The sequence below is a fragment of the Mytilus galloprovincialis genome, chromosome 7, assembly GCF_965363235.1.
Source record: "Mytilus galloprovincialis chromosome 7, xbMytGall1.hap1.1, whole genome shotgun sequence".
NCBI classification, from domain to species: domain Eukaryota; kingdom Metazoa; phylum Mollusca; class Bivalvia; order Mytilida; family Mytilidae; genus Mytilus; species Mytilus galloprovincialis.
The window spans coordinates 81,641,821-81,656,643 of NC_134844.1; the positions used below are offsets into that span (position 1 = coordinate 81,641,821).

Genomic DNA, 14,823 nt, shown 5'->3' on the forward strand with positions numbered 1-14,823 from the left:
AGTAACGGACCCGTGATATCACGGGTGTGTTCTAGTAATATCAATAAACACGAACGTCAAGTATTTACGGATGGACATTTTATTTATCGAATGAATATTTTTTTAAATTCTAACATTCTACTATGTGAATATATTACTTGCTATACAAAACATAAGCAAAGACTTCTAAATCCATACTAACAGTATAAAATAATCAACATTATGGTTGAAATTAAATTTAGTTGTGATTATTGTAAATTATTTTAACGGTTGTTGTGAGCTGCAAGGATTTAAAATCATGCTTTTTGAATTGAAAACAACACAAGTATTTTTATTCACAACTGTTTAAAATTTAAATATTTAATAAATTGATCTTCATTTCCGTTTTATGAATATATTACAATACACAACCAGATGCACCGCAGGGCGCAGCTTTATACGACCGCAGAGGTTGAACCCTGAACGGTTGGGGCAAATATGGACACAACTTATAAGCTGGATTCAGCTCTAAATTTGGACTGTGATTAAATAGTTGACACAGCATAGGTTTCTGACACAGAATGAATGTGGTCTAATGAAATTAAAATGTTTGTTTTGCCTTTGAGCAATTCACTATGCTGTTGAATATTAATCCTCTCAAAAAAATTGAAGAAATAGCAATAACTACTCATTTAAATACATCATAAAACATTAAAATGTAAAACAAGTGCTTGTTATCACTGAATGGTAAAGATTGTTTTAATTTATCAGTTGGTAGTAAAAGTGAATATACATTGTATATTGTATAACACAATGATTTAAGTTGATTCAACTACTATTCTGGACAAAGAAAGATAACTCCAATCAATTGAAAATTTCTTGCTATTGCACAATATTGTGCAATTAGTTATTTCTTGCTTTTGCGCAATACTGTGCAATTGAAAATATTTGCTATTGCACAATACTGTGCAATTGAAGATTTCTAGCTATTGCTCAATACTATGTAATTGAAAATTTCTTGCTATTGCACAATACTGTGCAATTGAAGATTTCTTGCTATTGCTGAATACTCTGCAATTGAAAATTTCTTGCTATTGCACAATACTTAATATAGTAATTTTGGATCCTGATTTGGACCAACTTGAAAACTGGGTCAATAATCAAAAATCTAAGTATATGTTTAGATTCAGCATATCAAAGAAGCCCAAGAATTCAATTTTTGTTAAAATCAAGCTAAGTTTAATTTTGGACCCTTTGGACCTTTATTTTGACCAATTTGAAAACGAGACCAAAAATTAAGAATCTACATACACAGTTAGAATCGGCATATCAAAGAACCCCAATTATTCAATTTTTGATGAAATCAAACAAAGTTTAATTTTGGACCCCGATTTGGACCAACTTGAAAACTGGGCCAATAATAAAAAATCTAAGTACATTTTTAGATTCAGCATATCAAAGAACCCCAAGGATTCAATTTTTTCCAAAATTAAACTTTCCTAGTGGCAAACTTTTTATTTATGTATTATAATAAAGGGCAGATTTGGCTGATAAAAATTTTCTAAGTCTGAATTCCTGCTCATAAATGACTGTAAAATTGTCTAAGACAAAAATCCTGCTGATCATTCTACAGAAGGGATAATTTTCCTCAAAACTCCAGCCGTGGTTATTTCTTGTCAGAATTACAAAAAGTGCGGTTGGACTTTTAAGAAAATACCGACTGGCAAATAACCGAAGTAAAAGAAAAAGTACGGGTACTGCTCATGTCAGACTGGACTTTTCAAAGTCAGACTGGAATACGTCTCAAGTCCAGCTGAAGTCCAGTTGAACTCCTGTTGAAATTTTCGTATGGGAATTATTTACTGTCATTCTGAGAAGCCCAATTTTTAGACATATATTTTACATAAAGTCTTAAATCATTCACATATTTTTGACAAACAGATGTGGTTGAGGGCTCACATTAATTTTCAGAATACCATCAACATGATTTATAGTGTTTGAAACTAGTACCATTGAATGTGTTACGTCAATTTGCCCTATAATGACAAGAATATTTTTGGATAAAAAAGTTATTATCTTTAGTTTTAGGTAGATTATTTTCACAGAAGATCATAAAACAAATAATTGATTTAAAACAAAAAATATGACTATTTGATAACTGTGTCATGTTCTTTTACAAGAATACTATTAAACCTGTACATATATAAAATATCTGATTCATAGACAATCAACATTCAGACAAACTCAAAACACACTGAAAATTCATTTTTATTTTGTCAGCTTTATTAAATCAACATCTTAAATGTCCTGAAAATTGTTGTTTTTTAAATTTAAAGTTTCATATGACTACAGGCGCGGATCCAGAGGGGGGGTTCCGGGGGTTGGAACCCCCCTTTTTTTTTGGACGATCAATGCATTTGAATGGGGACATGTAATTGGAACCCCCCTTTGTCCTGGGTTAGGAACCCCCCTTTTTAAAATGGCTGGATCCGCCCCATGACTATACATGTATCTGGTATCTTTCGTCCCTCCTTTTTAACACTAAGATGAGATTCTGCGACATAATAAATTACACTATTTAATTGCTAGTTAATTCCATAGGAGCAATATGAAAAGGTCACAAGACTGCATCATAAAATGCAGGAAATTGTGTATTAAAGTTAAAAAAAAATTTCCACACAGCAAAGCTGTGGAAAAAAGTAAAGCATTCACATCAACAGATGAAAATGAATATACAATCTGAAAAAAATCATTCTGTCAGCAGACAAATTTGATTTTTGAACCTCTTTTGATGTGTTAGATATACATGTTTAAGTTGCATGATTTTGATATACAAGATATATAGGGCAGTTATTTATACTTACACGTACATGTCAGTGGCGTAGCTAGGTCATTTTTACGTGTACGCCCGAACTTCGGCGAGGAGTCTAAGGACCTGCCGGTAGTCGGTCCAAGTGAGGGGACAAAGCCCACGAAAGCAATATTGTATCGAGAATGAGATACCATTCCTGTCACTAAATAATCATCAATATTATTATACTGTGCTCAGAATCTAAATGATTTTTTTTACGTATAATCTATTCATCGTGTTAATTTAGAATCTAACGGTCATTGGTTTTAGAGAAATCGTCCAAACCAATTACTTTCAAATATAAGTAAAAGGAGCTGTTGAGCCAAGCATTCTATCAACAACCAAAAAATCGTTAATGAACTTGAAATAATTAATTTTCAGAACTTTTCTGGTGCAATATTAACTATGATTCGCATTCTAAGAGTTCTGTAGAAAAAAGTGAAAAATACAATGAAGGACAGAGATTACGACTAAAAAAAATACAGGACAACATTTTTCATTCTAGCACCCCCCCCCCTCCAGTCCCTTTTTCCCCTAAAAATCAACTGTAGCTCCCTTAACAAAATCCGAGACGTTTGTTAATTGCGTAAAGATAAGTCTGTCAGTTTGGTACTGAAAAATGTACGATTATTTTTCAAAATTTTGGCTTTAAATATTAATCATAATAAAGCTTCTTCCAAAATTGACACAGTAATTGATGTATAATAAACATTAACCCCAAAATGTAACTACTTTTTACCTGCAAAAAAATTCTTTTCTCAATAAAATACGGGAAAATTAAACATTAATTCTATTATTAAGCTCTGGATAATCTTTTGATCATAAACAGTTTCTGTGCAACTTCCGTAAAGTTTCACAAAAATTTTACAAAGTTATTTATATTTAAAAAACTTTAACCACATACTGAAACTAAACTGACGCCGCCGGCGAAAATTTAGGGTCGCCTATTTCCCTTTTCGTGACATAAATCAAAGGCTGGACAAAAGTTCAAACCACATAAATTATCGAATCTCATCGGGGTTGCGTTCAATTTTGTAGCAGTAACATACATGTATAAGGGCTACATACATTTTTGACTACTGAACGTGTAGCTAACCTTGCTGCTGTCAAGATTTAAAAATCCACGTATCTCTACGCAGATTTATGTAGCTGCTACGATATTGAACGCAACCCATATAATGCATTTCTTTGAACAAAAGAAAAGTACTCCGAACTCACAGTAATTTCATACTTTTAGTATTACAGAATTTGAAGAAATATATATATGATACGATATCATTTGGATAAAAAATGTATATTTGGTCCCTTTTGTTCGCATACAGTATTACAAGCATTTGAAGAAAGAAATGTACGCGCGCGGCTGATGTGCATTTAACAAGTTCTTTTGATTTTATTCAGATTTGTTTTTTTTTAATCAAAATTCAAGTGTACGCCCGGGCGTTTTGGCGTAAATGTAGCTACGCGCCTGCATGTAAATAACCTTTAACCTTTCCCATTTCGATTTGTGTAATTTTGTAATACCAGTAATTTCTTTGATATTTTACAGATGAGAATGGTATTTCTTAAAAGGTCTTCACAGTCAATTGATCATATTCTAAATGTGCAAAGAATTAAATGGACACAAGTTGGCTGCAGAAATATGTCAGCTGTTTTACCTTGCATTGCTTACCAACAGAAAGGCTTTTCATTCATCCAAAAAAATTACCAGCTAAATAGATGCAAATATTGTTATGTCAATAAGTTTAGATATCTTTCAGTTTTTAATGAACCAAGGCATTTAGATGGTCATAATAATCCTAAATTCAGCAAAAATCTGCTGAATAGGAATATTTTTCCAGGTTTAGCAATTTCTAATACACGAAGCTTTTCTCAAGCAAGTTGGGCTTATTACACATCAACTGAATTTGCCCCAGTTCGTGTAGCTTCTGACTATATAATATCAGTTCATCACTATACTGGCCTGCCCTGGTGGGCAACCATTATACTAAGTACAATTCTTTTGCGAACATGTTTAACGCTGCCCCTGTTTATAGTATCACAGAGAAACATGGCTCGATATGCTGCTGTCAACCAAGAAATGGGAGAAGTAGCCAAGACCTTGAGAGGAGAAGTATTTCATTATAGCAGGAAGCATAACTTGACACAGAATGAATCCAAGATGTTATTGGCTAGAAATGTAAATTTAATTTAAATGTTTCTTGTGTTGACATTACAACTGAGTTATAAAAGAGCAACACAATCTTTTAAATTTTAAGGTACATTGTTAATACATTGCAAAAATGTAGTTATATATATAATATGCATTTTAAAAAATGAAATGAAAATTGTAGGTCATGGAGCATTTTTCCAAGCTTCAGGTTGTGCCAGATACAATATTTTTGTGTAATTTTTTTAAAATAGAATATGCATGATATGAGATGATAGCTTTTATAATGCATTATATAATGTGCTTTTTGAACATAAAAGAAAAATGAGGTCCTTATAAGAAACTTGTTTTCTTGCTAAAAAAAGGCAAAATTTGCATAATGATAGTGTATTGAAGTTTTCTGATACTACGAGGAAAAATTTAACCAAACTTTGCCACAATCATCATGGGGTATTTATTTATAAAAAAGTGTTAAATAACCCCCACTCCTTCAACCAACATGGCTTTTAATAGAACCTGCTATCTTGAAATACACAATAAATAGAGAAAATCTGATGTAGGCAAAACTGCTAAAAATGACATTATGTTCTACCTAATGTCCATTTGGCATTAAAACTGTCAAAAGAGTTTTTATAGTAGTTCTTGCCTGAAATGACAAATTTTACCAATTTTTAAATTTTCGTCGTATATTGCTATCACGTTGGCGTCGTCGTCGTCGTCTGCGTCGTCGTCGTCGTCCGAATACTTTTAGTTTTCGCACTCTAACTTTAGTAAAAGTGAATGGAAATCTATGAAATTTTAACACAAGGTTTATGACCACAAAAGGAAGGTTGGTATTGATTTTGGGAGTTTTGGTCCCAACATTTTAGGAATTAGGGGCCAAAAAGGGCCCAAATAAGCATTTTCTTGGTTTTCGCACTATAACTTTAGTTTAAGTTAATAGAAATCTATGAAATTTTGACACAAGGTTTATGACCACAAAAGAACGGTTGGGATTGATTTTGGGAGTTTTGGTTTCAACAGTTTAGGAATTAGGGGCCAAAAAAAGGCCCAAATAAGCATTATTCTTGGTTTTCGCACAATAACTTAAGTTTAAGTAAATAGAAATCAATGAAATTTAAACACAATGTTAATGACTACAAAAGGAAGGTTGGTATTGATTTTGGGAGTTTAGGTCCCAACAGTTTAGGAATTAGGGGCCAAAAAGGGACCCAAATAAGCATTTTTCTTGGTTTTCGCACCATAACGTTAGTATAAGTAAATAGAAATCTATGAAATTTAAACACAAGGTTTATGACCATAAAAGGAAGGTTGGTATTGATTTTGGCAGTTTTGATCCCAACAGAATAAGGGGCCCAAAGGGTCCAAAATTAAACTTTGTTTGATTTCATCAAAATTGAATAATTGGGGTTCTTTGATATGCCGAATCTAACTGTCATGACTGTGTATGTAGATTCTTAACTTTTGGTCCCGTTTTCAAATTGGTCTACATTAAGGTCCAAAGGGTCCAAAATTAAACTTAGTTTGATTTTGACAAAAAATGAATCAGTTAGGTTCTTTGATATGCTGAATCTAAGAATGTACTTAGATTCTTGATTATTGGCCCAGTTTTCAAGTTGGTCCAAATCGGGGTCCAAAATTAAACTTTGTTTGATTTCATAAAAAATTGAATAAATGGGGTTCTTTGATATACCAAATCTAACTGTGTATGTAGATTCTTCATTTTTGGTCCTGTTTTCAAATTGGTCTACACTAAAGTCCAAAGGGTCCAAAATTAAACTTAGTCTGATTTTAACAAAAATTGAAATCTTGGGGTTCTTTGATATGCTGAATCCAAAAATGTACTTAGATTTTTTATTATGGGCCCAGTTTTCAAGTTGGTCCAAATCAGGATCTAAAATTATAATATTAAGTATTGTGCAATAGCAAGTCTTTTCAATTGCACAGTATTGCGCAATGGCAAGAAATATCTAATTGCACAATATTGTGAAATAGCAAATTTTTTTTTAATTAGAGTTATCTTTCTTTGTCCAGAATAGTAAGCAAGAAATATCTAATTGCAAAATATTGTGCAATAGCAAGATTTTTTTTTAATAATTGGAGTTATCTTTCTTTGTCCAGAATCAACTTAAATATTTGTTATATACAATATACAATGTATATTCACTTTTTACTACCAACTGATAAATTAAAATAATCGTTACCATTCAGTGATAACAAGCAGTTTTTTTACATCTTAATATTTTATGATGTATTTAAATGAGTAGTTATTGTTGCAAACTCCATTAGAAATTTTAATTGAGATTAGTTTTGGAATAAGGGAAAAGGGGATGTGATTAAAAAAATTGGGTTCAATTTTTCTCATTTGAAATTTCATAAATAAAAAATAAAATTTCTTCAAACATTTTTTTGAGAGGATTAATATTCAACAGCATAGTGAATTGCTCTAAGAGAAAACAAAAATTTTAAGTTCATTAGAACACATTCATTCTGTGTCAGAAACCTATGCTGTGTCAACTATTTAATCACAATCCAAATTTAGAGCTGAATCCAGCTTGAATGTTGTGTCCATACTTGCCCCAACCGTTCAGGGTTCAACCTCTGCGGTCGTATAAAGCTACGCCCTGCGGAGCATCTGGTTTTAATTTTTACCTTTTATCTGGAAAAACTAATATAGATTGATAGAAACTTTAAAATCCTCCAATGACTGGAGTGTTTGACCTTTAATAAAGATGTTTATACAAATTTTGGCATTGTTTTGCCTTATACCTTAGTGTTTTTGCCTACAGTTATCTTGAAATTTATAAAAGAAAGACAAATTAAGCAAAAATTATAGAGCAAGACTAGAATTGTAAAAAAATAATTAAAAACTATAAAAAACGATCAATTTGGTAACATATCAGGGATGTTATTTTTAAATTATATAATTAATACTTCATAGGTGAGAAAACAGCTGAAAAAGAAGATAGAAGAACATAACTGTCATCCAGCCAGAGGAACTCTTGTTGTAGCAGTGCAGTTTCCTGCCTGGATTTTTATGTCATATGGAATCAGAAACCTATGTGGTTTTACCATTAGTAGGAGAGGTGAGTCTTCATAACATGTGCCTTTCCCCCTTTTTAGCTCACCTGGACCAAAGTTCATCCGTCCGTCTGTCAGTTTCAGTCAGGCAAATCGGTTTTCCACACTTTTTATGCCCCACCTAGGATAGTAGAAGGGCATTATGTTTTCTGGTCTGTTAGTCTGTCCGTCCGTTCGTCCCGCTTCAGGTTAAAGTTTTTGGTCAAGGTAGTTTTTGATGAAGCTGAAGTCCAATCAATTTGAAACTTAGTACACTTGTTGCTTATGATATGATCTTTCTAATTTTAAAGCCAAATTAGATTTTTGACCCCAATTTCACGGTCCACTGAACATAGAAAATGAAAATGGGAGTTTCAGGTACAAGTTTTTGGTCAAGGTAGTTTTTATACGACCGCAAAATTTGAAAAAATTTTCGTCGTATATTGCTATCACGTTGGCGTCGTCGTCTGAGTCGTCGTCGTCGTTGTCGTCGTCGTCTGAGTCGTCGTCGTCGTCGTCGTCCGAATACTTTTAGTTTTCGCACTCTAACTTTAGTAAAAGTGAATGGAAATTTATGAAATTTTAACACAAGGTTTATGACCACAAAAGGAAGGTTGGTATTGATTTTGGGAGTTTTGGTCCCAACATTTTAGGAATTAGGGGCCAAAAAGGGCCCAAATAAGCATTTTCTTGGTTTTCGCACTATAACTTTAGTTTAAGTTAATAGAAATATATGAAATTTTTACACAAGGTTTATGACCACAAAAGAACGGTTGGGATTGATTTTGGGAGTTTTGGTTTCAACAGTTTAGGAATTAGGGGCCAAAAAAAGGGCCCAAATAAGCATTATTCTTGGTTTTCGCACAATAACTTAAGTTTAAGTAAAAAGAAATCAATGAAATTTAAACACAATGTTAATGACTACAAAAGGAAGGTTGGTATTGATTTTGGGAGTTTAGGTCCCAACAGTTTAGGAATTAGGGGCCAAAAAGGGACCCAAATAAGCATTTTTCTTGGTTTTCGCACCATAACGTTAGTATAAGTAAATAGAAATCTATGAAATTTAAACACAAGGTTTATGACCATAAAAGGAAGATTGGTATTGATTTTGGGAGTTTTGGTCCCAACAGAATAAGGGGCCCAAAGGGTCCAAAATTAAACTTTGTTTGATTTCATCAAAATTGAATAATTGGGGTTCTTTGATATACCAAATCTAACTGGTTATGTAGATTCTTCATTTTTAGTCCTGTTTTCAAATTGGTCTACACTAAAGTCCAAAGGGTCCAAAATTAAACTTAGTCTGATTTTAACAAAAATTGAAATCTTGGGGTTCTTTGATATGCTGAATCCAAAAATGTACTTAGATTTTTTATTATGGGCCCAGTTTTCAAGTTGGTCCAAATCAGGATCTAAAATTATTATATTAAGTATTGTGCAATAGCAAGTCTTTTCAATTGCACAGTATTGCGCAATGGCAAGAAATATCTAATTGCACAATATTGTGAAATAGCAAATTTTTTTTAATTAGAGTTATCTTTCTTTGTCCAGAATAGTAAGCAAGAAATATCTTAACTTAAATCTTTGTTATATACAATATACAATGTATATTCACTTTTTACTACCAACTGATAAATTAAAATAATCTTTACCATTCAGTGATAACAAGCAGTTTTTTTACATCTTAATATTTTATGATGTATTTAAATGAGTAGTTATTGTTGCAAACTCCATTAGAAATTTTAATTGAGATTAGTTTTGGAATAAGGGAAAGGGAGATGTGATTAAAAAAATTGGGTTCAATTTTTCTCATTTGAAATTTCATAAATAAAAAATAAAATTTCTTCAAACATTTTTTTGAGAGGATTAATATTCAACAGCATAGTGAATTGCTCTAAGAGAAAACAAAAATTTTAAGTTCATTAGAACACATTCATTCTGTGTCAGAAACCTATGCTGTGTCTATTAAATTAAACTATTTAATCACAATCCAAATTTAGAGCTGAATCCAGCTTGAATGTTGTGTCCATACTTGCCCCAACCGTTCAGGGTTCAACCTCTGCGGTCGTATAAAGCTACGCCCTGTGGAGCATCTGGTTGATGAAGTTGAAGTCCAATCAACTTGAAACTTAGTTCATATGTCCCCTATGGTATGATCTTTTTAATTTTAATGCCAAATTTCACGGTCCATTTAATATGCAAAATGATAGTGCGAGTGGGGCATCCGTGTACTTTGGACACATTCTTGTTTCTTTATGCTTGATGATATTGATTTGATATTTGGTGTATTCTTTTACAAGTTACAGATCAAATTTGAGTTTTGTTCTGTTCTGATGTTATTGTGCAGAGTTATGGTCCTTGGACAGAAAATTCACTCAAATTATCAGTTTTCCGCTGATTTGTTTGTCATGATTGAAGAGGTTGATTAAAAATTGGTATATACATTCATGCCATCATGACAGGTTACAGCTCAAGTTAGGATTTTTTTCCAGTCTGATGATTTTGTGCAGAGTTATGGTCCTTGGACTTACACAAAATTCACATAAAATCAGTTTTCAACACTTTATTTCGTCATGCTTAAAGATTTTGATCTGAAATTTGTTTAGTTTACACCAAGACAAGTTATTGATCAAGTTTGAATTTTGTTCCAATACAATGAATTTTTAATAGGTCTGAGACTATGTATTGCTATGCAATACTCACAGAATGCTTGTTATCCTTCCTTTTCAAAGATTTACAGAAAGTTGTGTTCTTTATGTGTGATGTCATCAGACATGGTAGCCCTTTTTCATGATGTCAGAATAGGGAATTCAGGAGAAATCCAACAAAAACAACACAATTTAAAATATTTGGACTAACTATATTTGCTGAGAACAGATATGTCACTAGTGAGGAGAAATATTTTTCTGACACCGCTCAAGAAATATGAAAATATCCCAAAAAATTGGTGAAACATAATAAATAATACTACATTGTATTATACAATTGTTATTGCTATTTTACGACATTTTCCTTTGATCATACTGACTCATAATTTTCTTTCTCATCACAGTCGAGTGATATAAAAAATTATCGCTAGAAACTAAGGGAGCATATGTGCCATTGTTAATGAAATTAACATAAAATTAGCAACGTTGTTATAGGTAAAATAGCGATAAACAGATTATCTTTGGTCATCTTAAGTCGATTGCTTTTCTTCTGTTTGCTGTACTGGCTCAAGCGAGAAAATCAATCTTGTTGAGATGATCAATGATAATCTATAATTATCAGAAACAAATTGAATTATATATATATTGCCAATGTGTACATTTTTATTTAGATGGAGAATATTTGAGGTCAGAGTGAGTGAGTGAAAGTGAGTGTGTGAATCTTCCCTTTAGGTTTTAAATTTGAATTAGAATTATGGACGACTGAGCTGAAATAATTTGGATTAAAAAATTATAGACAACATTTTTTTAGGTAAAGCTTGCATGAAATGCAATCAAAACCTTGTGGGACTGACTTGATATCTAAATGTTCCAAGACTTATCACTACCTTTATTGATACACAAAATATAGTGCATTGATCAAAACATTCTATACATCCTATCCATGAACATTTCCAGAAATTTATCAAAAATTTATCAATGTAATATATGCTCAGATATTCAAGGCACAAAATGATGTTACACTTGTCAAGAAAATTACATAACTTTTGCAAGGTGCAGAAATCTAATATCTGTTCTAAAAATAGAATGATGTCATTGTTAAAATCATCTTTGAAAAAATTGTAGTCATCTTCCTTTGTCTAGAATTGCTGTTAAATCAACTACAACCAATGCAATAATTAATTTTACTTCCCGCTGATAAATTGAAGCAATCTTCACTGTTCAGTGCTTACAAGCACTTTGATTTTAAATCCACTTGAAAATATGACACACATAAACTTTGTGATAATTTGGTATTGTATGTTTTAGATGACCCAACAAGTATCTACGAGGGTTTTACCAGTGGAGGTGGTATTCTGTGGTTGACAGACTTAACAATTCCAGATCCATTCTTCATACTTCCTGTCATGATTGGCATTAGTAATCTTTTACTAACTGAGGTAAACTTTAAGAATAATACACACTTATTCCAATAGCTTGAATGATTGGAAACTCATTGAACGTTATAATGAAACAAAAATTCAGTCCTACAGTTCGGTTAGTCCCCTACCAAATAAGTCGAAGGGGACTTTAGGTTTGCACTCTGTCCATCTGTCTGTCTGTCTGTCCATCTGTCCCGCAAATCAGTTTTCCAGACTTTTTGGTGGAAGAAGACCAAGTCTTCTGAAGGCCAATGGTGCCGACTTTAAAATCATTAATCCTCCGTATGCCGCATTCGTTTCTGTGTATTACAATTTCATAACAACTTCTGATTCCTGACACCGATTTTAACACATTCTTCTTCTTCTTCCAGTAAGCGGCCACCGTCAACTGGTTGACTATTCTGCCACATTTATGGAGTGCGCGCATGTATGAAAAAATTTTAATTTAACAAAAACAAAAACTAGGTGAATTTTATATACAAGTGCAAATAAAAACATGTCAATTTAATTACTGACGGAGCTGAGCCTTGAAAGATTCAGGACTCGGGGCAGAGACCTTACAGTTGGGCAAGGTGTTCCACTCTCTTATTGTTCTAGGATAGAATGACTCCTTCCGAACTGTAGTTTTGCATGATGGAATTCTGAATGCTTTTTCGTTGTTATTCCTGGAAGGACGTTCGTTTGGTATCAGTTTATTTGATGTATCAATCTTTACATAGTTGTTATTAAGCTTATACATCATTATCAGTCTGCTCTGTTTTCTTCGTTCTTGTAGTGTAGTCCATTCTAGTTGTTCAAGCATGTCACTAACAGATGAAGTGTTGTGGTATCTGTTAGTAACATACCTTGCTGCCCTCCTTTGGACCATTTCCAATCTATAAATATCATTTTGTTGGTACGGGTCCCATACTGAACTAGCATATTCCAATGTTGGTCTGACGAGGGACACATATGCTTTTTCTTTTATAGACTTGTTGGAGATGTTTAAGTTCCTTTTAAGAAAACTGATGGTATTGTTTGCTTTGGAGCAGATGTTGCTAATGTGTTTACCCCATTTGAGATCTGATGCAATGGTACATCCCAGGTATTTTGCTGCTGTGACATGTTCAAGGTTATGGCCATGTAGTGTGTAACTGTATTTAGCTGGTGTTCGCTTTTTGGAGATGGTGAGAACGTTACATTTATCAGGATGAAACTTCATGAGCCATTTTGTTTCCCATACAGCTAGTTTGTCAAGGTCCTTTTGAAGGTTTGCTGAGTCAGCATCGGATGAAATTGTGACATACGCAATTGTGTCATCAGCAAACAGTCGTACAGTTGATTGGATCTCCTGGGGCATGTCATTTATGTAGAATAGGAAAAGACTTGGTCCCAGGACAGATCCTTGGGGTACGCCGGACTCCACTGGTATTGAGGTTGATGTTTCTCCCTCCACCACTACTGATTGTGTTCTGTCACTGAGGAAGTTCTTTATCCACTCATTAGTTTTACCTGTTATCCCATAATGATTCAGTTCACAAGGTCTAGTGTATTTGGTCCTCTAGTAGGCTTGTTTACAAGTTGTGCCATGCCATTGTCATCTAATATGTCAGCAAACTTTTCATGATTTGCAACGCATTGAGTGTGCAATTTTATTTCTTTGCTTGACCAGTCCCAACCTGGTAGGTTGAAATCACCAGCTGAGATGATAAAAGCATTTCTTACATTGCTAGCTCTTTCAATGCTAATTCCATATTCAGTATATCCCTTTTCGTTTGATGTTTTAGGGTTGTAATAACTGGAGAGATAGACGGTTTTATGCCCAATAATCTCCATCTTGCACCAAACAATCTCACAGTCGGTTTGCAGTTCTGGTACTGATGATGTGATGTATGCGTCATTCACGGCTATGAGTACTCCACCTCCACTTAAGTTCCTGTCATTCCTGTAAATATTATATCCTTCTGGAAAATATTGTGTATCTTTTATTGATGCATCTAGCCAGGTCTCAGTTCCAAAAATAATGTCTGGCTTTGTGCTTTCAATAAGATTAATTAGTTCACCTTGTTTGTTTCTTATAGACTGGAAGTTGATGTTTAATACCCGTATAGTTTTAGTATTTTTATCATCTTGGTCTTTTTTCTTTTTTGTTTTCCTCTCTGGCGTTGATGTATGTAGTGGTTTTATGACACCGGTTGATGGACTGTTGATGGAGATATTTGATAGTATGCTAAATTGATTTGAGGTGCATTATTATGCATCTGAATCATTTAATTTGTAAATTAGGATTGAAAAACATTCACTATCGTAAATATGTACCTTTTTATTTATGTTAATTATTAGATTTCATCTCATCTACATGAAATTATTTGTTTACTTGTAACCGGATGTTTTTACTGTAGATATTTGTAGTACGCATGCGTGAATTTGGTACCGGGACAACTCGCCCTGTTTACATGTTCGCCCTTGAAGTTACGAATTTGCGAATTTTGCAGACAAGAAGATTTTGTTTTTGATAAATAAAAAGGATCTATTTCGTATTAAATTGTTGTCTTTTAATATTCATTGTTTTCCTTTGTCATGTGAAGTAGATGTCCTTATACTTCAAATGGTTTGAATCTATTCATAAAATTATTCAAGACTCAGTTGACAAGAGCAGTAAGTTGCTGTTGGGAGAATTTTGATTAAACTCTAAATGCTCATAGAATAAGAAATATAATCTAAACTGAATGTACCTCCTTCTGAATAATTTATTGCAATATA

At 33.0% G+C, this 14,823-nt stretch overlaps 1 protein-coding gene across 3 annotated transcripts in view; it reads left to right on the top strand.

Moving 5' to 3' along the window:
• LOC143083789 (cytochrome c oxidase assembly protein COX18, mitochondrial-like) overlaps positions 1 to 14,823 on the top strand; it is an 89,426-nt gene that overhangs the window by 56,408 nt on the left and 18,195 nt on the right. For all 3 annotated transcript variants that reach the window (XM_076260140.1, XM_076260141.1, XM_076260142.1), the window contains exons 2-4: positions 4,356 to 4,985; positions 7,897 to 8,041; positions 11,969 to 12,099. In XM_076260140.1, the coding sequence (XP_076116255.1) occupies positions 4,356 to 4,985; positions 7,897 to 8,041; positions 11,969 to 12,099 (906 nt within the window). The remainder of the gene's footprint in view (positions 1 to 4,355; positions 4,986 to 7,896; positions 8,042 to 11,968; positions 12,100 to 14,823) is intronic.